This window comes from Capsella rubella, unplaced genomic scaffold, assembly GCF_000375325.1.
Source record: "Capsella rubella cultivar Monte Gargano unplaced genomic scaffold, Caprub1_0 scaffold_5, whole genome shotgun sequence".
Lineage (NCBI taxonomy): Eukaryota > Viridiplantae > Streptophyta > Magnoliopsida > Brassicales > Brassicaceae > Capsella > Capsella rubella.
In genome coordinates, this window is record NW_006238919.1 from 11,300,159 (window position 1) to 11,328,008 (window position 27,850).

The window sequence follows — 27,850 nt, forward strand, 5'->3', positions numbered from 1 at the left end:
AGAAGAGAATGCAATCAAGAGACACCAATAACTTTTCTACACGTGTCTGGCTCCCACATCAGAATTCAGATTTTCATTGGATGAGATTTTCTGAGTTATAAATCACCACACAGCCTCATCTTCTTCCTCTAGCTGCTTTGCTCTATCTCTCACCTCACTCTTTGCTTCTGCAACTCACAATCAATGGCAGCTGAAATGGCGTTAGTGAAGCCCATCTCCAAATTCACATCCCCAAAGCTCTCAAACCCGAGCAAGTACCTCTCAGGGCGACGTTTCTCCACCGTGATCAGAATGTCAGCTACTTCCTCGCCGCCCCCTCCGGCCACCGCCACCTCGAAGTCCAAGAAGGGGACGAAGAAAGAGATTCAGGAGTCGCTTCTTACTCCGAGGTTCTACACGACTGATTTCGAGGAGATGGAACAGCTTTTCAACACGGAGATCAACAAGAACCTTAACGAGGCAGAGTTCGTGGCTCTGCTCCAAGAGTTCAAGACCGATTACAATCAGACACATTTCGTGAGGAACAAGGAGTTTAAAGAAGCTGCAGACAAATTGCAGGGACCTCTCAGACAGATCTTTGTTGAGTTCCTAGAGCGGTCTTGTACTGCTGAGTTCTCTGGTTTCCTTCTCTACAAGGAGCTTGGTAGAAGACTAAAGGTAAGATTTTTAGATTATATTTTATGTTTCAATTATTGTGAGCTTTCAAAAGTTATTCTTGATTTCCTGTATAATTGAAGCTATGCGCTCACTTATGAGACTTGATGTTGTTTCATTTGATCATTGTGTTTATTGGATATTAATCTTTTGATCTGATGGCATTGCAGAAAACAAACCCTGTTGTGGCTGAAATCTTCTCTCTTATGTCCAGGGATGAAGCAAGACATGCTGGGTAAAACCTCTTAACACCAAGAAGTTCTCTATTATTTTGTTCTTGAATTAGTGTAGTTTGATCACAAACTCCTTTTTGTAGGTTCTTGAACAAGGGTTTGTCTGATTTCAACTTGGCTCTTGATTTGGGTTTCCTCACAAAAGCAAGGAAGTACACTTTCTTCAAACCAAAATTCATCTTCTACGCGACTTACTTATCAGAGAAAATCGGGTACTGGAGATACATCACAATCTACAGACACCTCAAGGCAAACCCTGAGTTCCAGTGTTACCCAATCTTCAAGTACTTTGAGAACTGGTGTCAAGACGAGAACCGTCATGGAGATTTCTTCTCTGCTTTGATGAAAGCTCAGCCTCAGTTCCTCAATGACTGGCAAGCCAAGCTTTGGTCTCGCTTCTTCTGCCTCTCGGTAATTAAACTAAACTCTCTTTAATCCTCAAATTCAAGTGTGTTTGCACATTGGCCTAACTGGTAAAAGAATTGGCTTTGAAGGTTTATGTGACAATGTACCTCAATGATTGTCAAAGAACTGATTTCTACGAGGGTATCGGGTTAAACACAAAGGAGTTCGATATGCATGTCATCATCGAGGTAATGGAACTTGTAACAAGAAGATTAATAATAAGCTGTGTTCTCCCCCCTTTTCTGAAAATTTTGTACTTTGTTTCAGACAAACCGAACCACGGCAAGAATATTCCCGGCAGTGCTGGATGTTGAGAACCCTGAGTTCAAGAGAAAGCTGGATAGAATGGTTGTGAGCTATGAGAAGCTGCTGGCTATAGGACAAACCGATGATCCTTCCTTCGTCAAGACCCTCAAGCGGATTCCTTTGGTTGCTTCTTTAGCCTCTGAGATCTTGGCTGCTTATCTCATGCCTCCTGTTGAGTCTGGCTCTGTTGATTTTGCTGAGTTTGAGCCTAATCTTGTCTATTAGTAAAAGCAATGTCAAGTCTTGAGTTTACGGCTAGTTCTTGATTTCTTGTAATTGAATGATCGAAACTGAGAAACATCTTCTTTGCAATAAACCAAATACTTTTACTGCATATATTTTGATCAAACTGCATTGGATTCACTAAAATTCAGCTTTTATTGAACTGGTTGAGACAGTTGAGTTTGCTACATACAAAACACAATACAAAATCTAAGAAGATATCCCCATATAACAGCGGATACAATCCAACCCTCTGTGTATTGTGTGGAGGAAATTTATCCAGAGAGGATTAAATAAGAAAGCTGAGCTCATTCCTCATTCAGATTTAGCCTTAGGTTTCTCTTGTTCTTCGGTCAGAGGCTTGAACACAACTTTGAAGAACCAAACTGCGAGCAATGTAGCCTTCACAGGTCCAAGCCAATACACAAGTAAATGCTCTTTTGTTATATGCTCACCGCGTGCATAAGCCCATCCCATAACCTGCAAAGATTCACACAAAAGCAAAAATATCAAACAAAGATTTTGTTTTGGAGAAATCACAATCACAAGACTCTTTTGTTACTGGTACATACAGTTGCAGGGTTCATGCATCCGCCGGTAAGATCAGAGCCAAGAATATGTAGAGTTAACTTAGCAAGACTACCAATCCAAGTCTTCATAAAGAAACTCCCTGGGATTTTTCTTGCGAGTCCCATAGAGAGCAGTACAATGAAAAATGTTGCTATCCCTTCTGTTAAAGCACCGTGATGAATTGCTACGTTTAGTTTAGGCCCTTTTCCAATCTCAGGGAAAACGTGGATGACATGCTTAACCCCAAGGATTGATCCTATTACCTGAAAAATAAAAACATAGAAACCACAAACCAGAGTTTCACAAACATATGATCTTTGAGGTTGGTCACACAATGTGGACATTTTGCAGCAAAATATTAAGTCTTTATATTAAGACTAGCGCAGAAAACAAAGATGATCTGATTTTCTAAGAATAACCCAGATAGATTCATCACCAAAATTTGCTGTAATTCGACATTTTACAGCAACATACAAACCCAAATCTGAATGTCAGAAGTATAATAAGGAATTGAGGATCACCACTGTGTTTAAATCCTGAGACTTGTCTCTAACGAAGAGGCAATTTTAATTCAGCTAGAAAAGGTCAATGAAACAAACCTCGGCGGGGATTCGAACGACGACAGTGAAGATGAAACTGCTGAAGCCACCGGAGACACCAGCAGCCAAAGCGGTCAAAGGATTAAAAAGTCCACCTTTGGTGACTTGTTGAAGGACGGCAAAAACGAACATGGAGATGATGGAGAAGAAATATCGAACCATCTCGCCGGTCGCATCGCTCCGGCTAAATCCGAGAACTCCATGGACTAAAATATTGACCAGAACTCCTGCCCATATCCACATGAACGACAATACCAGATCAGACACCACTAAACCAATTCGACCCATTTTTTCGATTCCAACGATGAGAGCCAAATTCTCAGAAGGAAATGAACAAAAAAAAGTAATTTTTTCTATGATCTGAGTTGGGATTTTGGGAGAATTGAGGACCGTTGAAGAGGAGAAAAGGTATCGAGTTATTATATATGATTGGCTCTAAGCGGCTGATGAATTTAGTAAGGAATTGACGCTAGAGACATTGTTTTTGGTTGGGTAATAATAATACGGATGAGTCAGCTTCCGACAATAAAGGTTTTTGGCTTTGTCGTGATGAGATTAAAGATTCTCCAATAGACATGAAGTAGAGAATTAGTGATACGTTTACTACTGGATAAAGTATTTAACTTGCACAATAAATAACATTATGCAATGAATTATTACAATTTTAGTCTTCTAAGTGCGTATTATAGAATTGATTACAAAAAAGCCCCTTGAGCTCATCTGCTGCGACGGAAGTTTCTAAGCTTCATCTTCAGCTTCCGCCGATTGTTGTCTTCTTCAAGTGTCGAGTCTCCCCTACAGCCTTTCCTAATCACTTTTAACCGTTGCGTCTTCTTCATCGCCAGGAAAAGGTATGAACTTTTGGCTTTTGTGATTTTCTCAAGCTTTGAGTTGTAACCTTTGTCTCTCTTACATCGTTTAAGGTGTCTGAAGCTTCAACATTGGGGATGGATCTTATTCCTTTTGAAACTAAATGGGTTTTTGTTAGAGGTAAAGCAATGGGCTTAAACTGTTCGACAGTATGCCTCAGTGAGTTAAAGCTTCAGTTATCTCTGTTTCTGATAATAACTCTTAGTGATCTCAATTTAGAGACGTCACCAGCCTTAGCTAAATTGAATAATAATTGCATTATTTAAAATTCAATTTTTGTTGTGAAGAAAATATGTTTGTTTATTAGAGGAAAGCTCGGAATTGCTAAGAATAGAAAAACTGGGTCTTGCTTGTTTCTCTAAATTTGAAGGCTTTCAGTGGTTTGAGGAGATCAACGGTTCCTCTTCTTTGAACAACATAATTAGTTAAGAGGAACTGACAGAAAAGATGAAATTTCGGAGAATTTTTTTCATCCCTTCAACTCTTTTGGCCATTAGTTTTTTTCTCTCTGATTCTTTGTTAGGTTTTGATGATCGTTCAGATCAGCATCCACTCCGAAAATGTTGCAATCTAAAAGACAAAATAAACATTCTTTTTTTCGTATGATTCAATGACATGGAGACAGGATGCCACAAAGTAAAGAACATTGCAGATTTCTTCATGCTGCTTCTGCTTGAATACTTCTAGGTTTACAGTTTGTTTTTCTTCCGCACAGAGTTCATGATTTTCTCTTGTGTATGTGTACATCTATAGGATTGTTGTTTAGACAAACAAAATATATGTTTCTGAGTGCATGTTCTAGGGTATACATATAGGTATTTAGAAAAAAAGTTTTATTAGTTTAAGAAAATGAGCAAGGAACAAAGCTGTGTTCTGAAGGCTTGGGAGGTGACCGTAAGAAAGACCCAACAAGCAAAGAAGCGTGCAAACAGCATCTTTGGGACGGTATCTGTAGCTCCACAGACAGATGATGATACTACTACGACTGAAGACAATGATGATGACACCAGCACTAACCAAAGTAGCATAGGTGAATTGTACCATGCAGAGAGAGTACTTCCTAATGGAGACTATTATACAGGGCAATGGTATGATAGTTTTCCTCACGGGCATGGGAAGTATCTTTGGACAGATGGTTGTATGTACATAGGTGACTGGTACAACGGAAAGACTATGGGAAGAGGGAAGTTCGGGTGGCCTTCTGGTGCCACATATGAAGGCGAATTCAAAAGCGGATACATGGATGGTGTTGGCCTTTACACAGGTCCTAGTGGAGATACTTATAAAGGTCAGTGGGTGATGAACCTGAAACATGGACATGGAATCAAGCGTTTTGCGAACGGAGATGTGTATGATGGTGAATGGAGAAGGGGTTTGCAAGAATCCCACGGAAAGTATCAGTGGAGAGATGGGAGCTATTACATTGGGGAATGGAAGAACGGTATGATCTGTGGCAAAGGTACTTTTATTTGGACGGATGGGAATAGATACGACGGATTTTGGGATGATGGTTTTCCTAGAGGAAATGGGACTTTCAAATGGGCTGAGGGGAGTTTTTACGTTGGTCACTGGTCTAATGATCCGGAAGAAATGAACGGTACTTATTATCCATCGGGAGACGAAGGAAATCTTGAATGGGATCCTAAAGATGTGTTTAATAATCTGAGTGAGTACAAAATCTGCAGTGGAGAGAGAGTTCCTGTGTTGCCTTCACAGAAAAAATTATCTGTTTGGAACTCTTCCAAACGTGTCGAGAAACCGAGGAGGATGTCTGTTGACGGGAGGGTAAGTGTGGGTGTAGATAGAGCGTTTGAGAAGATGAATATGTGGGGAAGTGAAAGCGGTGAAGGCGCTGCTGATATTGATTCCACCACGAGGAGGGACTTGGATGCTGAAATGATGAGACTAGAGGCCGAAGGATTCATTCAGAGCCTGAGACCGAGCCCTGCACCTATGAGATTGCCAAGGGCAGGGAGGAAGCAAGGAGAAACAATATCTAAAGGCCACCGTAATTATGAGCTAATGCTTAATCTGCAGCTTGGAATCAGGTACATATCCCAGTTTGGCACCTCAGTTATATACTTTGAAGTCTTTTTATGCATGCTCATGTTTAATGGATTTGCTGACGCAGACATGCGGTTGGAAAACAAGCTCCTGTTGTGTCTCTTGATCTTAAGCATTCGGCTTTTGATCCAAAGGAGAAGGTGTGGACAAGATTTCCACCAGAAGGAACCAAATATACACCTCCTCATCAATCTAGTGAATTCAAATGGAAAGACTATTGCCCATTAGTTTTTAGGTGAGATACAATAGCACTAACCACTAGCTCTACATATTTCTCGTCAGTACTTATACTCACACTATGTTATGCTATTTTTCTATCTTCAGGAGCTTGAGGAAGCTATTCAAGGTAGACCCAGCTGATTACATGTTATCGATCTGCGGAAATGATGCCCTACGGGAGCTATCATCCCCTGGTAAAAGTGGAAGCTTTTTCTACTTGACAAACGATGATCGTTACATGATAAAGACAATGAAGAAGTCTGAAACTAAAGTGAGTTTTATTTTTAATGTTACCAGATGAAAATTGTGTGGCTGCTATTAAATTTATTCTGGAATTCTATAATGCAGGTGCTTCTGAGGATGCTTGCAGCATATTACAACCATGTTCGAGCTTTTGAGAACACTTTGGTCATTAGATTCTACGGTCTCCACTGTGTAAAGTTGACCGGACCAATCCAAAAGAAGGTAAGAATTGATAACAATGCTAAATAGAAAAGAAACTGTTACTTTGGAGTTTGATTGAATTCATCTCCTTTCTGCCAAAAAAATTCAGGTGCGGTTTGTCATAATGGGAAATCTATTTTGTTCCGAGTACTCCATCCACAGACGCTTCGATTTGAAAGGATCTTCTCTTGGCCGTACAACCGATAAACCTGAATCAGAAATCAATTCAAATACAATCTTGAAAGATCTTGATCTGAATTTCATTTTTAGACTACAGAAAGCTTGGTTCCAAGAATTTATCAGGTTAGAGATTCATCAATCAATCTCTTTCCATTGACCATTTTCATTGTTATTTATCATCCCGATTGTGTTTTTGTTCAGGCAAGTCGACAAAGACTGTGAGTTCTTGGAACAGGAGAGAATAATGGATTACAGTCTTCTGGTTGGGATTCATTTCAGAGAAGCATCAGTCGCCGGAGAGCTGATTCCTTCTGGTGCTCGCACGCCCATTGGTTCGCACTTCTAACACAACTAAATATCATTTGTCTCCTTTAGAATCCATGAAGCAAATATGTTTTCTTTCGCTACTGCAGGTGAATTTGAAGACGAAACAGCCCCTCGTCTCTCTAGAGCAGACGTTGATCAGCTTCTGTCTGATCCTACGAGGTAAGCACAGAAACAAATTAAACTCAATACTTAGAAAGCAATTTTCTTGATTTTGTGTCCAGTAGTAAATTTGAGTCGCTGTTGCAGATGGGCTAGTATCAGACTTGGAGGCAACATGCCGGCTCGAGCAGAGAGAACAATGAGGAGAAGCGACTGTGAGTTCCAGCTAGTTGGTGAACCGACAGGAGAGTACTACGAGGTGGTCATGATCTTTGGTATTATAGACATTCTTCAAGACTATGACATCAGCAAGAAACTCGAACACGCTTACAAGAGCATCCAGTACGACCCTACTTCGATCTCAGCCGTGGATCCAAGACTATACTCGAGACGCTTCCGTGATTTCATCTTCAAGGTCTTCACTGAGGATAATTAAAACATGTCTCCTCTGTTTCTAGTCTCCTCAGGTTTCCTGTCCCTCAAGAAAGAAGGGCTTAGGTATATACACTACTACTTTTTCTTATAATTTAAATGTTCTGATTCTATAATAAACTATGTAACAACAGTTAACATCTGTAGCAGTGGATATTTTTTCCTTCTATTTATATTGTTTTGTTCTGATTCGTTATAATGCGAATTTTAACTTCAATCAAGAAACCAAAACAACTCGACTACATTAATACGAATATAAGTGTTAGATTTATGAGAAAAGGACAACTAAAAAAGAAACAAGAACAAATGGATTAAAAATACACAATATGAATTAATCACCTCATTAATCTAGCGACTTTTCATATTTCTCGTACAAGTACAGCATCCTTTCGCTTAACTCTTCACAGTTAATCTTGTAATAATCATCCATATTCTCCATTTGAAGATGCAAAGTGTAGAAGAGCCTCTCTCCGTGAGATCTTGAAGATGAAACATCCACAAGAGCAAATCCATCTTCTTCTAAACCACTCAAAACATTAGATATCGAAAAGTTATGAATCTTTGACGATGAGATTTGGACCATCACTTCACTTTCTCCAAGCCTAGTCGCGGAAACCGTTGAGAGATAACTCGCGATCGCCTTTTGTTGCTGCTTATCGTAATGTTTGAAGTCTCTTTGACCCGATACTCGTACCAAAAGCTCTTCCTTTTTTTGTATTAGGTTCTTCACTTGCTGTTGCAGCTCCGGTATGTACTTCAAGCTCCTAGATATCGTTTCAGGGATACTTAGCTTCTTCTGCAAGAAAAAAAAAACCTTAAAGGTTAACTTGGTTTTCTTCTTTTTATAGTTTTTTATGGTATAACAGAACTATAGATGCATAGACAAGCGTATTAAATTATACATTTCAAAATAATATAATGGACCATGAGTGGACCTAATTGAACGTATCAAGCTAGCTAGGTATTTATTGATAATTGGATTTGAGTTGAGAAAGATTTAGATGAAATGTAGAAGCAGCTACTTACCGAATGATTTGAGGCTGGAAGACATGAACGGAGAGTTGAGAACAAAGAGTTGATCTTCTTGCGACGGTCACGTTCACTAGCATTGTGATTTAGCTTCTTGACCACGACCTGATTGTTGTCTATCTTATTTCCTTCTGATGAAACGGATACTCCCTGCAGGCTGTTCTGATGATGATGAGTCACTCCATAAGTCTGAGGTACCGGAAAATCAAGAAATGGACCGTTATTGATGTTCTCTCCGGCACCGTAATAGCTTTCGTATTTTCCCCTCGACGGCCAGCCGAAGTTTTGGAACAATGGAGAAGGGATTAATGAACACATTTTTGGCTTAATATATATATCAAGGACAAGTTATTGATTCTGTTTTCTTTGTCTTGAAGCTGTTTTGGTCGAAATAATAATGTCTTCTGAATAATATATATGCGGATGAAGAACTAAAGAAACAAGTCTCTGTTGTTAAATAATGATCAGACAAACTATATAATAAGTACTTTTAATCGTTGAGACTAAATGATTATGGGTTGAATTCGAGTAACATACTATAAAGAGAAATATTAAGGTCTCTCAATAGGGCATAGGTTGGCACGTGCCAGAGCCAATGTTCCACGAATGAACTAGGTCTAGCCACAAGTTGGACATACTGTATTAAGAATCAAAAACGAATAATTACATGTAGTCAAAACTATTGTTTACAGATTGGAAGATGACTCAGGCGAGTAGAAGGTCGAGGGCACGTGGTTATCAGGTGGATATATGGTTTGGGCGTCTCCATTTCCTCGTCCCATACACTCTTATGTTAAGCACTTTCATGTTGTAAGCATATACATAAGCATTTCAAATTTAATAATTTTTTTTCTTTTTCTCAAATAGATGTGTTATATTTTTAAACCCACAAGGCCACAACGACGATAAAGTCATTTTATATACTAATGTCAACTTGATGTCTATACTTAATTATATGTTCTGATTTAGTTATACTTTCAAGAAGGGATCAAAAGTATTCCAAAATTGTAAATGTGAATCGGTGAGGTTTCCAAGATTCGTTTCGTGACTCACGGTTTTAAACTATTGATATGATCATCTCAGAAAGCTACAGTTATCATTCTGTAAACTTCATATCTTATTTTTGATATATATATATATATACCTCATATATTTGTTAACCAAGCCAAAAAACCAATTTTTGTACTAAAAAAAAACCAAAAAAAAAACTAAAAATCAATGGATAACCATGACTTCTCTCATTTTACCTTGTATTCTAATGATTTCAGGACCATCTATATAAGTGCAACTTTGCTAGCTAACTTGCCCAAAATTTCGTATATAATATGATTTTGGACTCTATACTATAATGTTGCCCATAATACACAATATAGTAGTTGTAATAAAATACTCTATTTATGTCTTTTCTCATTTGATTGATACACCAAAACACAACTAACTCTTTAACTTTACATAAATAACAAATTATGTACACATAAAACAAATAGTAGAAGTCAAAAGGTCTGGTAACTACAAATATATTTAAACTAGGTATTCTTGAAGAGTAGACAAAAATTAAAATTTACAGCTGTCACATGAATTTATAGTAATCAGTGTACTTAATAGCATGTCATAATCGATCATTGACTTCGACCATAAAAAAAAACGAAACAACTCGACTACACAACGCTTTGACGTCAAGAATGTTAGGTTTTCAAGAGAAAAAGCGTCACAACTAGATAGAAACAAGAACAAATTATCATCTTAATGAGTTTCCACATTCCTCATACAAGTACAATATCCTCTGGCTTAACTCTTCGCAATTCAACTTTTGATTTTCAATCTTCTCCACTTGTAGATGCAAAGTGTGGAAAAGCCTTTCTCCTTGTGACCTTGAAGATGAAATATCCACAAGAACAAACCCGTCTGCTTCTAACCCGCTTAACACATTAGATATCGAAAAGTTATGAACCTTGGAAGATGAGATTTGGACCATCACTTCGCTGTCTCCAAGTCTTGTCGCAGAAACCGTCGAGGCATAAGTCACGACCGCCTTTGGTTGCGGCTTAACGTGATGTTCAATGTTTCTTTGACCTGATACTTGCACCAAGAGCTCTTCCTTCTTTTTAATTAGCTTCTTCACTTGCTCTTGCAGCTCCGGTATGTACTTCAAGCTTCGAGAAACCGTGGCAGGAATGCTTAGCTTCTTCTGCAAGAAAGTAAAGAAAAAGGGTTAAATCGGTACATATTCTTCTTTTAAGTTGTATAGATGGAACTAATCAAAGTATTTTAAATCGGTTTTGAGATGGAAATGATTCACATAAGACAAATCAGAGTAGCTTCTTACCGATTGGTCGGAGGCTGGAAGACATGAACGGAGAGATGAGAACAAAGAGTTAATCTTCTTGCGACGATCACGCTCACTGGCATTGTGATTAAGCTTCTTGATCACGACCGGACTGTTTCCTAACTCATTTCCCTCCGACGATACTGAACCCCCAAAGCTGTTCTGATTATGAGCCACCGCCGTAACCGCTCCATAAGTCTCCTCCGGTACAGGGAAATCAAGAAAGCCGCCGTCGTTGAGGTTATCACCGGAGAGGTAGTAGCTGTTGTACTCTCCCGTGGATGGCCACCCGAAGTTTGGGAACAATGGAGGTACTAATGCACACATTTTTGCTATATAAGGACAAGTTTTATTTGATTCTGTTTTCTCTTGGAGCTTGGAAGCTGTGTTTTGGTTTGGATTGTTCTGATTTCTGAACTTAGGTAGAATATTATTGTCTGGCGTATATATAATGCGGATAATTCAATTAAATAAATCAATCAATCTCTGGAGCATAAATTGCAAAGTAAAATTTTCTAAAGTTGTACTATTAAAAGAAATATTTGCATCTGAGGGCGTAGGTCGACACATGCCAAAGCCTACGTACCACGGGCGAACTAGGTCTAAGTCACCAGTAAACATAACATTAAGAATTAAAGAAGCATAAATATATGTATTAAAAAGACACTCAGATTAAAGTTCACATATTGTAAGATGACTCAGCAGGAAGAACTTGTGGGAGACGCGTGGGAATCAGCTTCAGGCGTCCTCTTCGTCCCAAACACTTTGGATGTTGTAAGCATATACATAAGCAAATTCTCATGTTGTAAGCATATACATAAGCAATTTATTTATTTGTTGACCTCCAAACAAAAAGAAGCATCTTCATTGATCAACTACTATATTACATATAAAATGTTAAACGTCGTTAATATAATTCAATTAACAATGGACGGTGATCTATCATGTAAAGGCACTATCGAACTCGGGTCAACTTAAGGTCATCTCTATCCAATCATTACCTAAATTTTTCACAAGCAAGCAAATTCTGTTCTTATGGTTGAAGACTAATGCATTTTGGGACTAGGTCAAAAAAATATTTCAAAATTGTATGTGAATCAATCAAGTTGTAAAGATTCTCAAAAGTAGGTAATACATTTTCCAAAACTAGTATTAAAAATCGCCTGAAAGGTTACATTTATCATCGCCCGCCTCTTCCCCGGCCACCACGGCCACCTCTTCCCCGAGAACCACCGCCACCTCTCCCTCTTCCCCGAGAACCGCCACCTCCTCTCCCTCTGAAACCGCCACCTCCTCTACCTCTGAAACCGCCTCTAATATTATCTGATTTCAGTCCAAGAGACTGAACTCCTCTCCTCTTGTTTCTTTGACCATCTTCACCCTCATCGTCTCTATCCTCTCTATCTTCTTTGTATTTCGAGTAGCTTCTCGCCTTGAAAGAAATCTCCCGGGATCCTCCAGGACCGAATTTGATATCTTTAGAGCCTCCAAAGTTGCCGCGCCGGTTCTCTATAGCCTTGACACGCTCACCCATAGGAAGACGGTCTTCTTTAGCCAGTGAAGTGCGATTGTAAAATGCTTCTGCGTGCCGCTCATCTTTCACTTCATACAGCCTGACACAAAATCATTCACATCAGAAAATTACAGAATCAAGATAGTGTGTATCAAATGTCTATCCTGGAATGCAGTCAAAAGGCACTAACTTCGGAGTTTTTGCTTTCTTGCTTGACCTAGTTGCGTCTCCATTGTCGGCTTCATCATCAGAAGATTGTGATGCATCACTGTTCTCGTCATCATCTGATACAGCTTCAAAGTGTTCTTCTAACAGAGAAGGTTGCTTCTTAGAAGAGGCAACAGGATGTAGGACACCATACTCATATGATTCCGGATCAATTTGTAAGTCCTGAAAACCAAAAGGAGAGGTTCGGGTTAGATACGGTGTGAAGTAGTGCAACAGTAAGAAAAACAAAATACGTTGAAAAGAATTATGCTCATACCGGATTTTCAAACATCGCTGTAAACCGACTGTCTCCGAGAATTTCGCTACCAAGTATAGGTTTCTTCTTCTTTGACACTTTCTTGGTGGCCTCCTCATCCTCGGCAGTTTTCATTTCCTCCTCTGCATCATCCACAAGAAGCCTTGCTGCGAGTTCTCGATTAACCTTTGGTAACCTTCTCTTCTTCTAAAGGAAGCACAAGTGAAACAAAGATGTATGTAAGTAGTTAATAAACAAACAACGGTGAATCGACTGATGGTAAGTTTTAAAATACTAACAGTAATTCTCTGTGTACGTTCCGCTTCTAACTTCTCTTGCTTTTTACGTTCTAAGTAAGCATCATATGCAAAAGGTTCAGCCACTGCAACCGCCTGTAAAGAGAAAGAAAAAAAAAGTTATAAGGAAGAAACATTATAGACTATCCTAATGCTATCAGTGTTAAGAAAATGTCAGGACTTACCTTTTTGTACAAATGGTGATTCATAAAATATCCATGCATTTGTGCTTTCAAAAGATCTGTTCCAATCAAATGAGTTAGCTGCAATCTCTCCAGATCTTCCTTTGTCACGAATTTGTAGTTCTCGTAAATAGTTGTCTGTCCACTTTCCTCCAGCTCTTCCTGATAACAAATATTCAAAAATGAAACGTGTTTGTAGCAATGGTGACATCACTAGTATGGTAAAACCATGAAAGGATAGGGAGATTTTTCAAATTAATTCAATACCGTCAGATTTTCAAGAGGAGAACACCATTTGGGGGCAGGACCGAGTTCAGGTATGAAGTAAGATGGGATTAGGCTAGAGTCTAAAGCCAAAAGCATAAGCCCGCTTCCACGGAACACACAAATGTCGTTTATTCCTCCTTGAGTCGGTTCAATGCTGGTCATACCTTCTCCCTGGAAAAACACAGATTCGAGAAGGAAAAAAAAACAGAATATGGTAAATCAAAAGCTTCATCTGACCACATTGATTTTTATTGCAAGAGAGCCCCTGGGGTAAAACACTTCTTATCTGATGCTCACCGTGTTTGGATCCCATATTCTAACAATGTGCTTGTCAGTGGTTATCAACTTAGGTTGTTGAGTATTCAGAGTCCGTTGCCACTTAATACTTAAAATTGGACTCTCGTACCTGCGAATTTTGCAGAAAAAAATTAACACCTAAAAAACAAACCTCAAATTTATAGCATATACGATAAATTTTGAGTTATTACAAACAAAGTAATACTTACATGTGATCCTTCACTCTAATGGGAGCTGAAGTACGCAAGTCGTATAGGAATACCTGCAGATATAGAATAACACAATCAGCACAACGTAGCTATGTAGTCAATTCGACCTACCATTGTATAAATTTTGTAGATAAAACAATGAACATAAAATCAACCTTTCCCGCACTACTTCCGACAGCCACTTGAAGACCTTCACTGTCATCAAACTCTATAGCAGTAACCTCCTATTAGTCAATTAAAAGCACTATTATTAGAAGAACGATGCAATTTCGCCAATCACGTCTAAGCTAAGAAAGTCTGTTTGTATGGAACATAAGTTAGGAAGAATCACCGCTGCAGCATCACCACCATGTGTAACCGCGTTAATTCTAGCAGCAGATGATTTAATTCTCATATCGAAAAATTCGACAGCACCATCCTCACCACCACAAGCGACTAATCCATGGACGGAGCTGGAAAATGATAGAGCTCAAACATAAACAACAATAATATAGAGCATGACAACAGAATCTTCTCTTAGATCAAATCAAGAAACATAATAAAAGAAATGACATTTCAGTATACAGACCTTCGAGAAACAACGTTAAGCGCTGGGGATTGAGTGCTGAGAGGAGAAAGAAATCTTCCCTAAATATAAAGATGGCAAAACCCACGAATCATTCTCCAACGAAGACTAGTGTAAGTCACAAGACAAAAAAAAACTACAATAAATAATTGAAAAGTACCTGCTCCAAATTGATTCTGTATAGATCAGGTGAGGAAGCAGCGCAAAGCAGATCACAAGACCATGAATCATATGTCATATCTCTCCCCATCCTGCAGATATATGTGTAATTTAGACCAATGTCTCAACAAAAACAAAATCACCAAATATATATTTCAGATACAGAACAAAGCTAGAACTACCTTGGAATCCGTAAACTGTGGTGTTTCCCGTACTTGGCATGAAGATAAATAGAACGATCAGCACATAAGAAGGCAAGCTTCGAGAAGTCATCATCCAATATCTGTGAGAGACAACGTTAGACATATTTGAACCAGAAACAAGAAAGATTAAAGCCACAACTCATGGAGCAGTTAAAGAAGTTACCTCGAAATCAACTATCTCCGAGTCTAAATGCCTCTCAAACTTCAAAGCAAGCTGACCTAGCTCATAAACTTTGACCTGCGGTGGATATATCCCTGATTCAACAATAAATCAGTGAAAAAGTCACACAGAGAATACATATTTCTTTTCTTTCTGTACAATAGCACCCAAGTTACAAATTCACAAGGAAAGAAAAGCACACCAGAAGCAATCAGATACTCTCCGTCTGGAGTCACTTTAATTCTAGTAGTGGCAGTCGTAAACTTCAACTCCTGAATCAGCTCCACTCTTTGCATAAAATCTTAAGAGGAGATAGCCACAAAACAAGATCATGTAAACATTTCATCAACAAAAAAGGCATCAAACTATGAACATCGAATTTGAAACATTTTCAAATAAATCATTAAGCTGCAATTGAGATACTCTACAGAGAAGAAGGAAAAAAAAGAAAAGAAAGGAGGAAACTTTAAGAAATAGGGTTTACGGAGGGGTTTAACGATTCAGAGCACTAGATAAGCTCTCAGACAGAAACAATTGGTGAAACTTACGGGGGTTTTTGCGGAGAGCTCGTAGCTTCTTAGGATTAAGCCAAGTCGGAACATTGGGTGCAGAACAAACGTGGTATAGCTTATATCCATTAGCGGAGGTCGACTTCAGTTTGTCTCCATAAGACGTCATCTTCAAACTAGGTTTTAAAAAGGTAAAACCTCAATCCCCACTGCTTCGCTTGTTTCCCTTGACGGCGAGTTTCAGAGAAAACCCAAAAAAAAAATTCAAGGAAAGAACAGAACCAGCGGTTGTTTGTTTATTACATAAGGCGGTCGTGCTGCGGCAGAACAAAAGTCAGACGACGGTCATACACAATATATAGGTTTCTGGTCTCTTTTTCTTTTTTGGGCCTCTTAAACCCTAATAGGCCTAAATTAAATACAATGGGCCGTATACAACTATATAATGTATGTGAAACTTAAAAAAACAAAAACAATAGGACAAAACACAAATTAGGGTTTATCAAAGGTTCTGTCGAGTCGCCTGCTCACTTCAATTTCTTTGCAAGAAGCTCAAGAGTTTCGGTAAGCGATTGATTTTTTCTCTTAATTTAGCTGTTTCTCACCATCGGGTTCGGTTTAACTTAGAATTTAAGCTCTACGGAACTGTGTTTGTTTGCATTGATTCTCTGTAGTTCCTAAGCGATAGCCCTGAAGAAATTTGATTACTTTATGTATGAATTCATCTTCGCCGTCGTATATTCCTGTTTGATGTAAAAAGATTAGTACTTTAGCATCTGCTTTTGTAGCTCAGCGGGGTTGTGATTGACTTAAATATCTGTGCAGTAAGTTTGAAGGAAGATGGTGAGGCCGTATGGGATTAAAGTGAACAAGAGAAAGGAGAGACCAGAGAGGTATGATAAGGAAGAAGATGAGGAAGAGGAACAACCCAAGTTTGAGAAAAAGCAAAAGGCAGGGAAGAGTTCGAAGAAATCGAAGAAAGAAAACACTTCAGTAGCAGAGGAAGATAATGAAGAGAAGGAAATAACTGAGGAAGAAGAAGAAGAAGCAGCAGCATCAGCAGAGGATATTGTGGGAGGGATACCTATTGTCCTAGGTGATCGTAGCACTAGAACGGAAAAGCCTGGCGTTGTTTTTGTGCTTGAGAAGGCCTCTCTTGAAGTTGCCAAAGTTGGAAAGGTAATTTGCTGGAATGTTTGCATTACACTAAGCCATGAGTTTTTTTTTTGTTAATGGTACTTATATATGTGATTCTTGTGTGCAGACTTACCAACTGCTAAACTCGGATGATCATGCTCATTTTTTGAGAAAAAATAACAGAAATCCGGCTGATTACCGACCAGATATCACTCATCAGGTCAGGCTCTTTAATCTTTTTAGTTATATCTAGGTAGCTTATATCAAATTGTGACTCATCTTTTGTGTATCTCCCTCTTCAGGCTCTTCTAATGATTTTGGATAGTCCGGTTAATAAGGCTGGGAGGTTGAAAGCAGTATATGTTAGAACAGAAAAAGGTGTCCTTTTTGAAGTTAAGCCACATGTTCGTATACCAAGAACTTTCAGACGATTTGCCGGAATCATGTGTGAGTTGTCTGGATTTCCTCTTGTCTTTGGCCAATTTTTGTTACTCTTTAACCTTGTCAGTTTCTCTTGTTTCTTATCCAATTTGTTGGTCTTGCAGTGCAATTGCTACAGAAGCTGAGCATTACTGCAGTTGGCAACCGTGAGAAACTTTTACGGTGTATCAAGAACCCTGTCGAAGATCATCTACCAGTTAACTCCCTAAAAATAGGTAAAAAGATAGCCCTTTAGTTCCATCCTACATTTTGTAATTTATCGACATTGTATAAGCTAAAAGTAAGGAATGTCCCGTTCTTATATCAGGCTTCTCGCATAGCTCTGAGAAGCTCGTGACTATGCAGAAACACTTAAGTACTGTCTGTAATGATACAGACACAGTTTTTGTGGTAAGTGACCTCCAAATGTTTCTCACTCTTTCAAAGTGTCCAATTCATTTGCTTAGTGATAGGATTTAGCTTTCAGCTTCCATATAGCCATCGTATGCAAACACATTCCTTATTTGCTTTTTACCGTTCCATTTTAGCTCGGTGCAATGGCACACGGGAAAATAGAGTGTGACTACATTGATGATTTTGTGTCGAGTAAGTCTTCTTCCTTCATTCTGTCCTTTTGTTTATGGAAAAAAAGAGCTTTTCAAAAGAAAGAGAAAAAGGATGAAACAAAATAATCTGAAAAAAATATGCCTTGATTTCTGCAGTTTCAGCCTACCCCTTGAGCGCAGCGTACTGTATCTCAAGAATCTGCGAGGCATTAGCAACAAATTGGAATATTATATGAAGTTATTACTAGCCTGCACTTAAAGTTGTTTCGTCTTCTTCTCTACTGTTCTAATACTGGAATTACTTTGGAAGTTATGTTGATATACATTGGCCATCTACTATCTAAGTTTATACTTTTTCCGTAAAGAAATTTTGTGATTCCACTATATTACTCGAACATAGTATTAACGTGATGGGATTAGAGAATTCATGTGATTAATTATCAGAACACACAATAATGTATCTCTTAATCAGTCCACGGGCAGAGAAGAAGGTCCTGTCTAAGTTTTGGCTTAGAATGAGAACGCGTCACTAGTTTTGTACTCAGGTTATTACTACAGCAGCATAATATAGAACAGACATACATAGTGTAAAATTCGTTATCCTATTGGCCGATAACATCAAAACATCATTTGAGTCAATTATTAGGTCTTTCAATTTCCTTTTATTATTTAACATTTTAAAAATAAAAATTATTATTTAACTTTGAGAATGTTATATACTGTACTCCTACTTTGAATAACGATTTTTATTTAATTTTTAGCTTTTACTACTTTAATAAATCTCTTAATTATTGTAATAATAACCAAATCGATCGCACCTATAACGTAGCTTTAAACGTGATTTGTTTTTTTAAAAAAAAGCGTGTGATTGTCTGCCATATGATATGAAGATGTATGGCGTATGCTAATTAACGAAGCCATATTCACATTAAAAAAAAAAAATGATTATGCTAATAAACAAAACCATATTTAAAAATATAGAAAATAGACTATACATATTGGTTATAAATGTATCTTGATCTAGTAAGAATTATATAGACTATAATGCATATTAGTTGTCATATTTTGATTTTGAAAAAATATAAAAATATAGAAAACATGCAAAAGAAAGAATCCGCAGATGTGAAAAGGCTGGTGAAGGTCCCTCCCTCGTTCACATCTTTAAGCAACATTTTATAAGAAATAATCATTCTCACCGTTAATCATTAACCTAAGAGTAATAATAAGAGTCCATTAAACGCACGGCTTATATATGGAAAAAGATTGTCTAGATGTAGACAGATTTGCTTTGTCTTTCTCAAAGGTTAGGTAAGGTTTTAGTCTTTAGATTATTAGAATTGCTCCTTCAGCTTCAGAGCAATCATGGGTTATTCTGCTCTGACGATATAGAAACTCATGATCACCACTTGTTTGGATGTTCTTTCTCAGAGGCTATTTGGCAAGCTTTTGCTGCTAAGAGTATGGGCTCATCCTCCACCCACACTCGCCTCCATCTCCTCTTGGATTTTGCAGTCCCGGGTCTCTTCCCTCTTTAAGGCTACCATCATTCTCAAGTTGCTCATAGAGGCCTCATGTTACTTGATATGGCGGGAGCGTAATGCTACGATCTTCTCATCCATCCATTCTTCCAGTTCAGTTGTGCAAGCAGCAATTGGATTGCTCGCTTCGAGACCGGCTTATCACGCTTGCTTTTTATTTTGGTTGTATATGTCTTCCCTTTTAGTTGTCCTTTTTGTTTGAACAAGTTGTATCAACATCAACATGTACCCAAAAATATTCAGAATATTGGTATAGATGACAAAAGAAAAAAAAAAAAAAAAAAAAAAAAAATTCAGAATATTGGTATAAAATTAACATTTACCAAAAAAAAAAACAAAAAAAAAAAACTGGTGGCCTTTATAATATAAAATCCTCGAGTAGATTTATTTTCAGGATAACCAAAATCCAAATTTAACATTAGCATATTTACGTTTTCTGTATGTGTTTTAGTCCGTTGTATTACTATTTTAAAGTTGTAACCATAACGATTTATATAATCCCGTCTCTTTTTTTACTTACGTTTTCAATATATGTTTTAGTCCGTTGTATTATTTAATGTTTCTTTATTATTTTAAAACTTTAACCATAACGATTTATGTAATCTTTTTTTTTGAAACAACGATTTATGTAATCTTGTATTTTTCTTTAAGAGAAAAGTGAAAAATACGCGTTGTTGTTATTTGTTTATTTGGTCCCATAACCAAATAGAATGTAAATCTAATTACAAGTTGCTATTTCTAGTGATTTTTTATTTGCGACCACGAGAAATTGCAAAGGTTTTAAATCAATACCGACATCATGATAAAAGGTGGAAGTGTAGCTTTAAATCTAATATTAAATCATGTATAGCTTTAATTTAATATTCAGTGAATGTAGTAGAGTGAAGGGTTGGAACATAATGGAATTTTTTTATTTTTTTTTGGTAAGGACATATTGGAATTGTTTTATCGGAATAAATAGAACGGAGATTAAAAAAAAAAGGCTTAAAATAAACAAAATTCATAGTACTTCAAAATTTAATAATTAAAACACCATTATTTGTTTATTCCAAAACATTCAGAATTTATTTTTTTCTAGAAAAAAACAGAATCATATGAACGTGTATTAAATAACGTACTGTAGTCTAGTTTATTTTAGTCTTTGTCTTGTATTAACAAAATTTTAATTGTCCTATTTACTCTATTATTGTTGTTTTCATTTAAGTTAACTAGGCATTTTAAATTTCTTTATTTGGCACCACTAGAAGTCTAGATCCATGATCCACCAGTCCCACTTAACTTTATTAGTACTTTTCATAATTTGCTCTTAATTATTAGTTTTTAATTTGTAATAACAGGTTTTATCACTTTTCAGGTAAGAAAGCATGTGATCCCCACCATCTGGCATTCTTTCAATATAAAAATAAAATAAAATATCTCGATCTCCACACGTATTATTAGTCAGAATTCTATAAAATATCACACTATAAGTTATTATTTTTTGTAGTATAATTTATTATCATAATATTTTGAAAAAAGGAATCGAGTTGAGAAAAGGCTGGTGGATCTCCACGTTCATATCATTCGGGAATCTTTTGACGACAAGAATCAAACTAAATTAAAGGAAAGATCTTTCCAATACGAGTATAAAAGTACACGTACACTCTATACTACACGTACATGCGGTGGAATTATTTTTTACTATCACTAATAATATATGGATGTGTTGGAGAAATAGTACATTTTTGAAACTTAATTATATAACTAGTACAATCACTATTTACAATTAGTAAACTAGTACATTATCACTATTTGCTACTATTTTGTTGACCTTTAATCACTCAAAAAACATATTATTTACAAGTATGCCATTAGAATAATTATATAATGATTATATAATATAACTCGTACATCATATTTTATGTACAGAAGTGTAAAAACATATATTTGTACAATAATAAAAATATTACACAATAACATCCGTACAACATATTAGTGTACGAATATGTACATAAATATGCATAAATTCATATATCATATTAGTTGTACAGATAAAAATGTGTAATTTTTTATACATGCGTACATATAGTAAGCTGTACGGGGTACTCTGTACATCTAATCAAGTGTACACAAACGTCTGTACATATACTAAATTGTACAAATACGTCTGTACATATGCTTTAATGTACAAAAAATATATATACATATGAAATGTATTTAAATTATACTAAGCAAAATGCATATCAAATTATAGAGAAAAAAACATAAATTTTTGTGAATCAAAAAAAAAGTTTGAAAAAAAATTACAAAACCAAGAATTTTTAGTTATTAGAATGTTGGGGTAAGAATATTTAAAAGAATAAAATAAAAAAAAAACAAAAAAAAAAAACAAAAAGAACGAAAATCGGAAAACAACAAAAACTGCCCTCCCTTGTCATTTTTTTTTCCTTCTTTTTCTATCTCACAAATTCTCTATCTCACAAATATACTATTTTGCCAATTTTGAATAGTAAATGTATCACTTCCCCAATTAACTTCTCAAAATGTACTAAATATCCTATTAATCCATAATATATTTGCATATATATTAGATAGAAATATATAGAGGCCATGAAAGCAGATAATATATATATATATATATATAGATCAATAAAATTAAGGTTATAATAAAAAAGAAAGACAAGAAGAAGAGACCAAAGATCAAGTGAAACAAAATTTTGCAGAGTCCAAGTTCTCTCGAAAGAAAAGAATTGACTCAAACAACAAGATGGTAAAAAAAAAGAAAACGAAAAAAAAAAAGATAAGTTCCCGCTGATAAACAAATCACACAACTAAGTGATAATTTGTTTTTTACTTAAATCATTTGGAATCATAAACAGATGTATCAAGAACCCAAACGGCCGGCCAATACACCGACCCGATCCATAACTTTCCATCTTTAGTCTCATAAGCCTCACTAGCATACTTCACCGCCTTCCCTTCACTATCTTCAAGTATCTCAAGAATCTCTCCTGTCTCTCCGGAGAGTTTCACGACAATTCCATGAGGTTTTCCTCCGTTCGTGAGATGAATCGCAGTCTCCATCTTCATCGCCTTCATGAAAAACCTCCCGATCCAAGGGTGGAGCTGAGAAATACGAGTGAACAAACTGTTTTTGCTATGCAATGCGACCCAAAAGTCTCCCGTTGGCGTACGCCGGATGTTGTCTGGGGCACCCGGGAGACTCGCGAAAATCTCGTTGGTCCCGGATTTGGGACCTTTGACCCATATCCTACGGCAACTGTTCAAACTGCTCTCGCATGTGACTACGAACGATCCGTTTTTGCTTAGAGCTAGACCATTTGGTAAATGAAGATTTTCCGCTATGACTTTGGCCTCTTTACTCTTCATATCGTATTTAATTACTCTTCCCACCTTCCTCCCGGACATAGACACGTAGAATACTTCCCTATACAACCAAAAAAACAATTATACCACATTTACAACTTCCATAACTCATTTACAAGTTGTCCTTCGCCTTAAAAGTCTCAAATTATTTTATGTCCGGTTATTTTTTTATGTAATATATATGTTTTCTTGTAACCAACAAATAAATAACTATTGATGTGTTGAAAAAGCTGGCGAGTGTAATAAAACTTACCCGAAGTGGTATGTATCGCTGCTATCATTGAAATAATAAACATCTTCCTCTTCGTCTATATCCCCTTGGTTGGCAAACATAATTTTACGACCATCAACTTCATCAAGAACTAACTCTGCCAAGCCTCCCTCTGGTCCGACCTTCATGACCCCAAAGTAACCATCGCATATATACAAATCTCCTGTTTTCCTATCGAAGCTAAGTCCCAATGGTCTCCCACAACTTGGTACTACCTCATGCCTCGAACAGTTATCTCTTCATTCACCAAAACAAAAAGTAAACACAATTAAATGAGAACCAACATTATACTAAATCATATAAATTCGATTATTATTATTAAAAAAATAAATAAATAAAAACAGAGGAAGTGCAGTTTGGTGGTTTTAGATTACGGTCGAACCTGTGAGGAGAAGTATATGCAAAATCGACCCAGCCGAGTTCTTCACCTTGCCATTTGAGAATACGACCGTCGGTGACGCCAACATAAGGGCCTTCACCTTTCAGATCAAACTCTAAGCTCTCTGGTCCATCGGCGGGAAGAGGAATGGTCTTCACATCTTGAAGGACATGTTTTGTGTCCTTTAAGTTGTCCGACCGGATGATTGATTCCCAGAAGAAAAAGCAAATTACGGCTAAGATAACCGGAGTGGCGGCGACTGGAGTCAGAACTCTCCGGCTAATCGGCATCTTTCTCTCTCTTTGTGTGTAGAAAATGTGTGTTGAATGATGATACTGTGGTACTACAAGACTCTCTATAAATAGATTTAAAAAAGAATGAGACGCGAGGCTTTTTTTTTCTTTTTTTTGTGATTTCAGACATAACACACGTTACACACGTTAATATCAATGTCATCGCTTGCTCGAAGAGCCACGTATTTATCAAAAATAAAATAAAACAAAATAATTCTTTAAGAAAATATATAAACGACGACAAAGGTCAAATATTTTTGGAAGGTGGAACTTAAAATGCGAATAGAATACGACGGAGAAAAAAGCCAATCGAATATTCAAAAGTTGTATAAAAGGAAAATAATTGAATGTTTTAAGAATATTTGTCATGATCCCGAATCTTCTTTTTAACAATTTTGTCATGATAATTTGGGGGAAAAGTATAATAAAGGTGTACACCAACTAAATTTTTTATTTTATTTTATACAGATAGACATATATGAAAAATGTACGATATTATAAAATTTTAATTTTTAATCAATTTAAACCATAAATACTTAGAACATCCACATCAGTAAATGTATTAAAATAAAGTTTTAACTTAAATAAAATTAATATTTTAATATAACTGTATTATTTGAAAATGTGAACCACGAAAAAATTAACATATCATAGCAAATAGATGTCTTAAAACTATCACCTTCTTTTTCCTATTTTCTTTTTATTTTTCATTTTCTTAAAATATAAAGACCTCCATTAAATATCTCTAATGGAGATAGTCTCAGAGGCTCTCTTTTTTTATTGGTTGAAACAACAAACAACTTCTTAAAAAGATCTTGAAAAGAAGAAATCCACTAGATTTATTATAACAGTACACTGTAATTACATTGTTCACCAGATTCAATATTTTACCTTCTTCAAGGGAACATCACTCTCTTAAGTCTCCATATGATCCTCTCAAATGATACAACATGACATATAGTCCACTATAGTTTGGCGGGTTTAACTAGTGTTCTTAGCAAAAACCATATACTGTATATGCATGCCCATTGTTTTACGATCAGTTCATTCGTAGGACCCTTGCTTTCCTTTTCCTCAGAAGAACAATATACAAAAGTGTTATTTATTTGTTTTGGTCACATATATCAGATTGAATGCAAATCTATATCGAAGTATTGCTTTCCAAGTAAACTTTCTTCTTTTCGTTTTTTTTTTTTTTTGTTGGGATAAAGAAGTGACTCTTTTTCGTTCGACCACAAACAAAAGTCGCTAAAGGTGTGAAATCAATACCGACAACAAAAGAAGGTGTTCAGGTCAATATTGACGACATCTTGTGGACATTGATATTAACGTGTGTAAATGTAAAGACAAACTATAAAGCAAGTCTTGATACAGTCAGGAAAAACATCTCATCTACTAAATAATGGTTTCTTATTATTTGGATGAAAAAAAAATCCTAAACATTCTTGAAGAGGTAGAAGAATTCAAAACAATGTAAGGATGTTAGTTATTACACTAGAGAATTTGAACTTGTTCTCGTCTTCTGCAATAACACGATTACTTATTTTAACTAAAAACCGATCATGCATAAATATAATATAACCAAGATGTATTCCCGCTGATAAACAAATCCCACAACTAAGTGATAATTTTGTTTTTACTCATTTGAAATCATAAAACAGATGTTTCAAGAACCCAAACGGCCGGCCAAAAGACAGAGCCGATCCATAACTTTCCATCTTTAGTCTCATAAGCCTCACTAGCATACTTCACCGCCTTCCCTTCACTGTCCTCAAGTATCTCAAGAATCTCTCCCGTCTCTCCGGAGAGTTTCACGGCAATTCCATGAGGTTTTCCTCCGTTCGTGAGATGAATCGCAGTCTCCATCTTCATCGCCTTCATGAAAAACCTCCCGATCCAAGGGTGGAACTGACACACACGAGAGAACAAACTGTTTTTACTATGTAATGCGACCCAGAAATCTCCCGTTGGCGTACGCCGGATGTTGTCTGGCGCACCCGGGAGACTCGCGAAAATCTCGCTGGTCCCGGATTTGGGACCTTTGACCCATATCCTACGGCAACTGTTCAAACTGCTCTCGCATGTGACTACGAATGATCCGTTTTTGCTTAGAGCTAGACCATTTGGCAAAAGAAGATTTTCCGCAATAACTTTGGCCTCTTTACTCTTCATATCGTATTTAATTACTCTTCCCACCTTCCTCCCGGACATAGACACGTAGAATACTTCCCTATACAACCAAAAACAACCATACCACATTTACAAGTTAACTTCCATAACACATTTACAAGTTGTACTTGGCCATAAAAGTCTCAAACTATCGTCATGTCCGGTTAATATTTATGTAATGAATATATTTATTTTCTCGTGTTGAAGCTAGCGTGTAATAAAACTTACCCAAAGTGGTAAGTATCGCTGCTATCATTGAAATAGAAAACATCTTCGTCTTCGTCTATATCCCCTTGGTTGGCAAACATAATTTTACGACCTTCAACTTCATCAAGAACTAACTCTGCCAAGCCTCCCTCTGGTCCAACCTTCATGATCCCAAAGTAACCATCGCATATGTACAAATCTCCTGTTTTCCTATCGAAGCTAAGTCCCAATGGTCTCCCACAACTTGGTACTACCTCATACCTCGAACAGTTACCTCTTCATTCACCAAAAAAAGTAAATACAAATAAATGGGAGCCGACATCACATAAATTCAATTATACAAAAAAAAAAAAAAAAAAAAAACAGAGAAACGGCATGCAGTTTGGTGATTTAGGTTACGATCTAACCTGTGAGGAGAAGTATATGCAAACTCGACCCAGCCGAGTTCTTCACCTTGCCATTTGAGGATACGACCGTCGGTGACGCCAACATAAGGGCCTTCACCTTTCAGATCGAACTCTAAGCTCTCTGGTCCATAGGCGGGAATAGGAATGGTCTTAACATCTTGGAGGACATGTTTCGTGCCCTCTAAGTTGTCCGACCGGATGATTGATTCCCAGAAAGAAAAGCAAACGACGGCTAAAATAACCGGGGTGGCGGCGACTGGAGTCAGAACTCTCCGGCTAATCGGCATGTTTCTCTCTCTCTCTGTAGAAAATGTGTGTTGAATGATGATACTGAGGTACTACAAGACTCTATAAATAGATTTAAAAAATCTGACGTGAGGCTTTTTTATAAGTGATTTCGGACTAACACACGTTACACACGTTATTAACTTATTATTATCCATGTCATTGGCCATCTCGAAGTGCCACGTATCTGTCAATACACTTAAAAAATTTAAGAAAAAAATATCAACGACGACAAAAGTCAAATATTTGGGTAGCTGGAACTTAAAATGCTAATAGAAAATAAAATTTAGCAAAAGGTGGTGTTATGGTGAATCGGAGAAAGCAGCTGGAATAGGTGATAACTCTCGTCGGCAAAAAATTCAGCCACCGCTTCAGCTTCTGTGGACGAGTCAATCGACGTCTTCCACTTTTAATTTGCAAAACAAGTAAACAACACGTGTCTTAGTACGTGTCTTTTATGAGGCTAGCTTATCTTGCTTTGTAGTGTTTTATATTGGACCTATTTTGAACTTTGCATGTTTTGTATTATTGGACTCTGATCACCATGTAATTTTCCAATTTGGAAATCAATACAATCGACGACAAAGAAAAAAAAAAATGCTAATAGAATACCACGGAGACTGAAAGCCAATTGAATAAAAAAGAAAAATAATTGATGTTTAAATAATATTATGTCATGATCCCGAATCTTCTTTTTAACAATTTTAACATATGAAAATTTTGGGGAAAAGAATAAAATTTGCCAAAAAATATTATACAGGGTAGTAGTCTGGTAGACCAACTAATTAAAAATAAATAAACACAGATATACTGATACGAAAAATATACGATCATGTGACATCTTAAATTTATATCATATTGAATGAAATTTATATCAATTGAAAACATAAACTTATTAGCGGCTTCTCGATTAATGTCCTTTGTTTAACGACTAGAGATTTTGTGACACGTTCACTATTGACTTAAGATCTTGAAAAATAAATTACTATTATTAAAGAATATATATATAT

General features: G+C 36.7%; 9 protein-coding genes and 1 long non-coding RNA gene across 10 annotated transcripts; 4 read left to right on the plus strand and 6 right to left on the minus strand.

Annotated features, from left to right (window-relative positions):
• The first annotated feature begins 121 nt into the window (after window positions 1-121).
• On the plus strand, window positions 122-1,932 carry LOC17887096 (magnesium-protoporphyrin IX monomethyl ester [oxidative] cyclase, chloroplastic). The gene is made up of 5 exons (XM_006291161.2): window positions 122-657; window positions 825-889; window positions 971-1,298; window positions 1,382-1,480; window positions 1,560-1,932. Exons 1-5 carry the CDS (start codon window positions 184-186, stop codon window positions 1,821-1,823), a joined length of 1,230 nt encoding a protein of 409 aa, XP_006291223.1. The 5' UTR covers window positions 122-183; the 3' UTR covers window positions 1,824-1,932.
• A 25-nt stretch (window positions 1,933-1,957) lies between these two features.
• Window positions 1,958-3,477, minus strand: LOC17886521 (probable aquaporin SIP2-1). The gene is made up of 3 exons (XM_006292115.2): window positions 2,990-3,477; window positions 2,393-2,653; window positions 1,958-2,300 (listed from the first exon to the last, which is right to left on the minus strand). The coding sequence occupies exons 1-3, from the start codon at window positions 3,275-3,277 to the stop codon at window positions 2,136-2,138; spliced, it is 714 nt and encodes a 237-aa protein (XP_006292177.1). The 5' UTR covers window positions 3,278-3,477; the 3' UTR covers window positions 1,958-2,135.
• A 152-nt stretch (window positions 3,478-3,629) lies between these two features.
• On the plus strand, window positions 3,630-7,813 carry LOC17886626 (phosphatidylinositol 4-phosphate 5-kinase 4). Its single transcript, XM_023782463.1, has 9 exons — window positions 3,630-3,840; window positions 3,913-5,907; window positions 5,991-6,158; window positions 6,248-6,413; window positions 6,491-6,607; window positions 6,696-6,889; window positions 6,968-7,098; window positions 7,180-7,252; window positions 7,340-7,813. The coding sequence occupies exons 2-9, from the start codon at window positions 4,709-4,711 to the stop codon at window positions 7,626-7,628; spliced, it is 2,337 nt and encodes a 778-aa protein (XP_023638231.1). The 5' UTR covers window positions 3,630-3,840; window positions 3,913-4,708; the 3' UTR covers window positions 7,629-7,813.
• Window positions 7,814-7,909: 96 nt separating this feature from the next.
• LOC17886806 (transcription factor ORG2) lies at window positions 7,910-9,043 on the minus strand. The gene is made up of 2 exons (XM_006292808.2): window positions 8,651-9,043; window positions 7,910-8,420 (listed from the first exon to the last, which is right to left on the minus strand). The coding sequence occupies exons 1-2, from the start codon at window positions 8,969-8,971 to the stop codon at window positions 7,968-7,970; spliced, it is 774 nt and encodes a 257-aa protein (XP_006292870.1). The 5' UTR covers window positions 8,972-9,043; the 3' UTR covers window positions 7,910-7,967.
• A 1,164-nt stretch (window positions 9,044-10,207) lies between these two features.
• On the minus strand, window positions 10,208-11,412 carry LOC17885498 (transcription factor ORG3). The gene is made up of 2 exons (XM_006291557.2): window positions 10,980-11,412; window positions 10,208-10,841 (listed from the first exon to the last, which is right to left on the minus strand). The coding sequence occupies exons 1-2, from the start codon at window positions 11,304-11,306 to the stop codon at window positions 10,392-10,394; spliced, it is 777 nt and encodes a 258-aa protein (XP_006291619.2). The 5' UTR covers window positions 11,307-11,412; the 3' UTR covers window positions 10,208-10,391.
• A 630-nt stretch (window positions 11,413-12,042) lies between these two features.
• On the minus strand, window positions 12,043-16,123 carry LOC17885305 (nucleolar protein 10). Its single transcript, XM_006290593.2, has 16 exons — window positions 15,842-16,123; window positions 15,496-15,594; window positions 15,297-15,388; window positions 15,113-15,213; window positions 14,932-15,022; window positions 14,775-14,833; window positions 14,538-14,658; window positions 14,362-14,430; window positions 14,207-14,259; window positions 13,998-14,106; window positions 13,701-13,871; window positions 13,437-13,595; window positions 13,255-13,347; window positions 12,977-13,162; window positions 12,683-12,882; window positions 12,043-12,592 (listed from the first exon to the last, which is right to left on the minus strand). The coding sequence occupies exons 1-16, from the start codon at window positions 15,969-15,971 to the stop codon at window positions 12,160-12,162; spliced, it is 2,166 nt and encodes a 721-aa protein (XP_006290655.1). The 5' UTR covers window positions 15,972-16,123; the 3' UTR covers window positions 12,043-12,159.
• A 153-nt stretch (window positions 16,124-16,276) lies between these two features.
• On the plus strand, window positions 16,277-18,293 carry LOC111830519 (ribosomal RNA small subunit methyltransferase NEP1). The gene is made up of 8 exons (XM_023782754.1): window positions 16,277-16,366; window positions 16,628-16,981; window positions 17,067-17,159; window positions 17,242-17,386; window positions 17,485-17,595; window positions 17,688-17,770; window positions 17,908-17,965; window positions 18,082-18,293. The coding sequence occupies exons 2-8, from the start codon at window positions 16,643-16,645 to the stop codon at window positions 18,159-18,161; spliced, it is 909 nt and encodes a 302-aa protein (XP_023638522.1). The 5' UTR covers window positions 16,277-16,366; window positions 16,628-16,642; the 3' UTR covers window positions 18,162-18,293.
• A 907-nt stretch (window positions 18,294-19,200) lies between these two features.
• On the plus strand, window positions 19,201-19,713 carry LOC111830702. Its single transcript, XR_002834035.1, has 2 exons — window positions 19,201-19,233; window positions 19,354-19,713. It is a non-coding gene; the product is annotated as an uncharacterized LOC111830702 (long non-coding RNA).
• A 2,541-nt stretch (window positions 19,714-22,254) lies between these two features.
• Window positions 22,255-23,795, minus strand: LOC17885217 (protein STRICTOSIDINE SYNTHASE-LIKE 8). Its single transcript, XM_006291252.2, has 3 exons — window positions 23,483-23,795; window positions 23,083-23,337; window positions 22,255-22,890 (listed from the first exon to the last, which is right to left on the minus strand). Exons 1-3 carry the CDS (start codon window positions 23,767-23,769, stop codon window positions 22,302-22,304), a joined length of 1,131 nt encoding a protein of 376 aa, XP_006291314.1. The 5' UTR covers window positions 23,770-23,795; the 3' UTR covers window positions 22,255-22,301.
• Window positions 23,796-25,165: 1,370 nt separating this feature from the next.
• On the minus strand, window positions 25,166-26,864 carry LOC17885684 (protein STRICTOSIDINE SYNTHASE-LIKE 8). The gene is made up of 3 exons (XM_006291248.2): window positions 26,556-26,864; window positions 26,170-26,424; window positions 25,166-26,002 (listed from the first exon to the last, which is right to left on the minus strand). Exons 1-3 carry the CDS (start codon window positions 26,840-26,842, stop codon window positions 25,423-25,425), a joined length of 1,122 nt encoding a protein of 373 aa, XP_006291310.1. The 5' UTR covers window positions 26,843-26,864; the 3' UTR covers window positions 25,166-25,422.
• Window positions 26,865-27,850: the final 986 nt, after the last annotated feature.

What these genes read in the sequence shown, in the direction of transcription:
- LOC111830519 (XM_023782754.1), top strand. Translation starts at nt 16,643, where the DNA reads ATGGTGAGGCCGTATGGGATTAAAGTGAACAAGAGAAAGGAGAGACCA. An exon ending in AGTTAACTCCCTAAAAATAG is followed by an intron (nt 17,596 to 17,687) that starts GTAAAAAGATAG and finishes TTCTTATATCAG; the next exon opens with GCTTCTCGCATAGCTCTGAG. An exon ending in ATACAGACACAGTTTTTGTG is followed by an intron (nt 17,771 to 17,907) that starts GTAAGTGACCTC and finishes GTTCCATTTTAG; the next exon opens with CTCGGTGCAATGGCACACGG.
- LOC17886806 (XM_006292808.2), bottom strand. Translation starts at nt 8,971, where the DNA reads ATGTGTTCATTAATCCCTTCTCCATTGTTCCAAAACTTCGGCTGGCCG. An exon ending in TTCCAGCCTCAAATCATTCG is followed by an intron (nt 8,421 to 8,650) that starts GTAAGTAGCTGC and finishes TTTTTCTTGCAG; the next exon opens with AAGAAGCTAAGTATCCCTGA.
- LOC17885217 (XM_006291252.2), bottom strand. Translation starts at nt 23,769, where the DNA reads ATGCCGATTAGCCGGAGAGTTCTGACTCCAGTCGCCGCCACTCCGGTT. An exon ending in GCATATACTTCTCCTCACAG is followed by an intron (nt 23,338 to 23,482) that starts GTTCGACCGTAA and finishes TGGTGAATGAAG; the next exon opens with AGATAACTGTTCGAGGCATG. An exon ending in AGCGATACATACCACTTCGG is followed by an intron (nt 22,891 to 23,082) that starts GTAAGTTTTATT and finishes TTGGTTGTATAG; the next exon opens with GGAAGTATTCTACGTGTCTA.
- LOC17885684 (XM_006291248.2), bottom strand. Translation starts at nt 26,842, where the DNA reads ATGCCGATTAGCCGGAGAGTTCTGACTCCAGTCGCCGCCACCCCGGTT. An exon ending in GCATATACTTCTCCTCACAG is followed by an intron (nt 26,425 to 26,555) that starts GTTAGATCGTAA and finishes TGGTGAATGAAG; the next exon opens with AGGTAACTGTTCGAGGTATG. An exon ending in AGCGATACTTACCACTTTGG is followed by an intron (nt 26,003 to 26,169) that starts GTAAGTTTTATT and finishes TTGGTTGTATAG; the next exon opens with GGAAGTATTCTACGTGTCTA.
- LOC17885498 (XM_006291557.2), bottom strand. Translation starts at nt 11,306, where the DNA reads ATGTGTGCATTAGTACCTCCATTGTTCCCAAACTTCGGGTGGCCATCC. An exon ending in TTCCAGCCTCCGACCAATCG is followed by an intron (nt 10,842 to 10,979) that starts GTAAGAAGCTAC and finishes ACTTTCTTGCAG; the next exon opens with AAGAAGCTAAGCATTCCTGC.
- LOC17885305 (XM_006290593.2), bottom strand. Translation starts at nt 15,971, where the DNA reads ATGACGTCTTATGGAGACAAACTGAAGTCGACCTCCGCTAATGGATAT. An exon ending in CGGAGATAGTTGATTTCGAG is followed by an intron (nt 15,214 to 15,296) that starts GTAACTTCTTTA and finishes TGTCTCTCACAG; the next exon opens with ATATTGGATGATGACTTCTC. An exon ending in CAGCGATGTTTGAAAATCCG is followed by an intron (nt 12,883 to 12,976) that starts GTATGAGCATAA and finishes TTTGGTTTTCAG; the next exon opens with GACTTACAAATTGATCCGGA.
- LOC17887096 (XM_006291161.2), top strand. Translation starts at nt 184, where the DNA reads ATGGCAGCTGAAATGGCGTTAGTGAAGCCCATCTCCAAATTCACATCC. An exon ending in AGCTTGGTAGAAGACTAAAG is followed by an intron (nt 658 to 824) that starts GTAAGATTTTTA and finishes ATGGCATTGCAG; the next exon opens with AAAACAAACCCTGTTGTGGC. An exon ending in CTCGCTTCTTCTGCCTCTCG is followed by an intron (nt 1,299 to 1,381) that starts GTAATTAAACTA and finishes TTGGCTTTGAAG; the next exon opens with GTTTATGTGACAATGTACCT.
- LOC17886626 (XM_023782463.1), top strand. Translation starts at nt 4,709, where the DNA reads ATGAGCAAGGAACAAAGCTGTGTTCTGAAGGCTTGGGAGGTGACCGTA. An exon ending in TGGTTCCAAGAATTTATCAG is followed by an intron (nt 6,890 to 6,967) that starts GTTAGAGATTCA and finishes GTTTTTGTTCAG; the next exon opens with GCAAGTCGACAAAGACTGTG. An exon ending in TGGTGCTCGCACGCCCATTG is followed by an intron (nt 7,099 to 7,179) that starts GTTCGCACTTCT and finishes TCGCTACTGCAG; the next exon opens with GTGAATTTGAAGACGAAACA.
- LOC17886521 (XM_006292115.2), bottom strand. Translation starts at nt 3,277, where the DNA reads ATGGGTCGAATTGGTTTAGTGGTGTCTGATCTGGTATTGTCGTTCATG. An exon ending in TCGTTCGAATCCCCGCCGAG is followed by an intron (nt 2,654 to 2,989) that starts GTTTGTTTCATT and finishes TTTATTTTTCAG; the next exon opens with GTAATAGGATCAATCCTTGG. An exon ending in GATGCATGAACCCTGCAACT is followed by an intron (nt 2,301 to 2,392) that starts GTATGTACCAGT and finishes GAATCTTTGCAG; the next exon opens with GTTATGGGATGGGCTTATGC.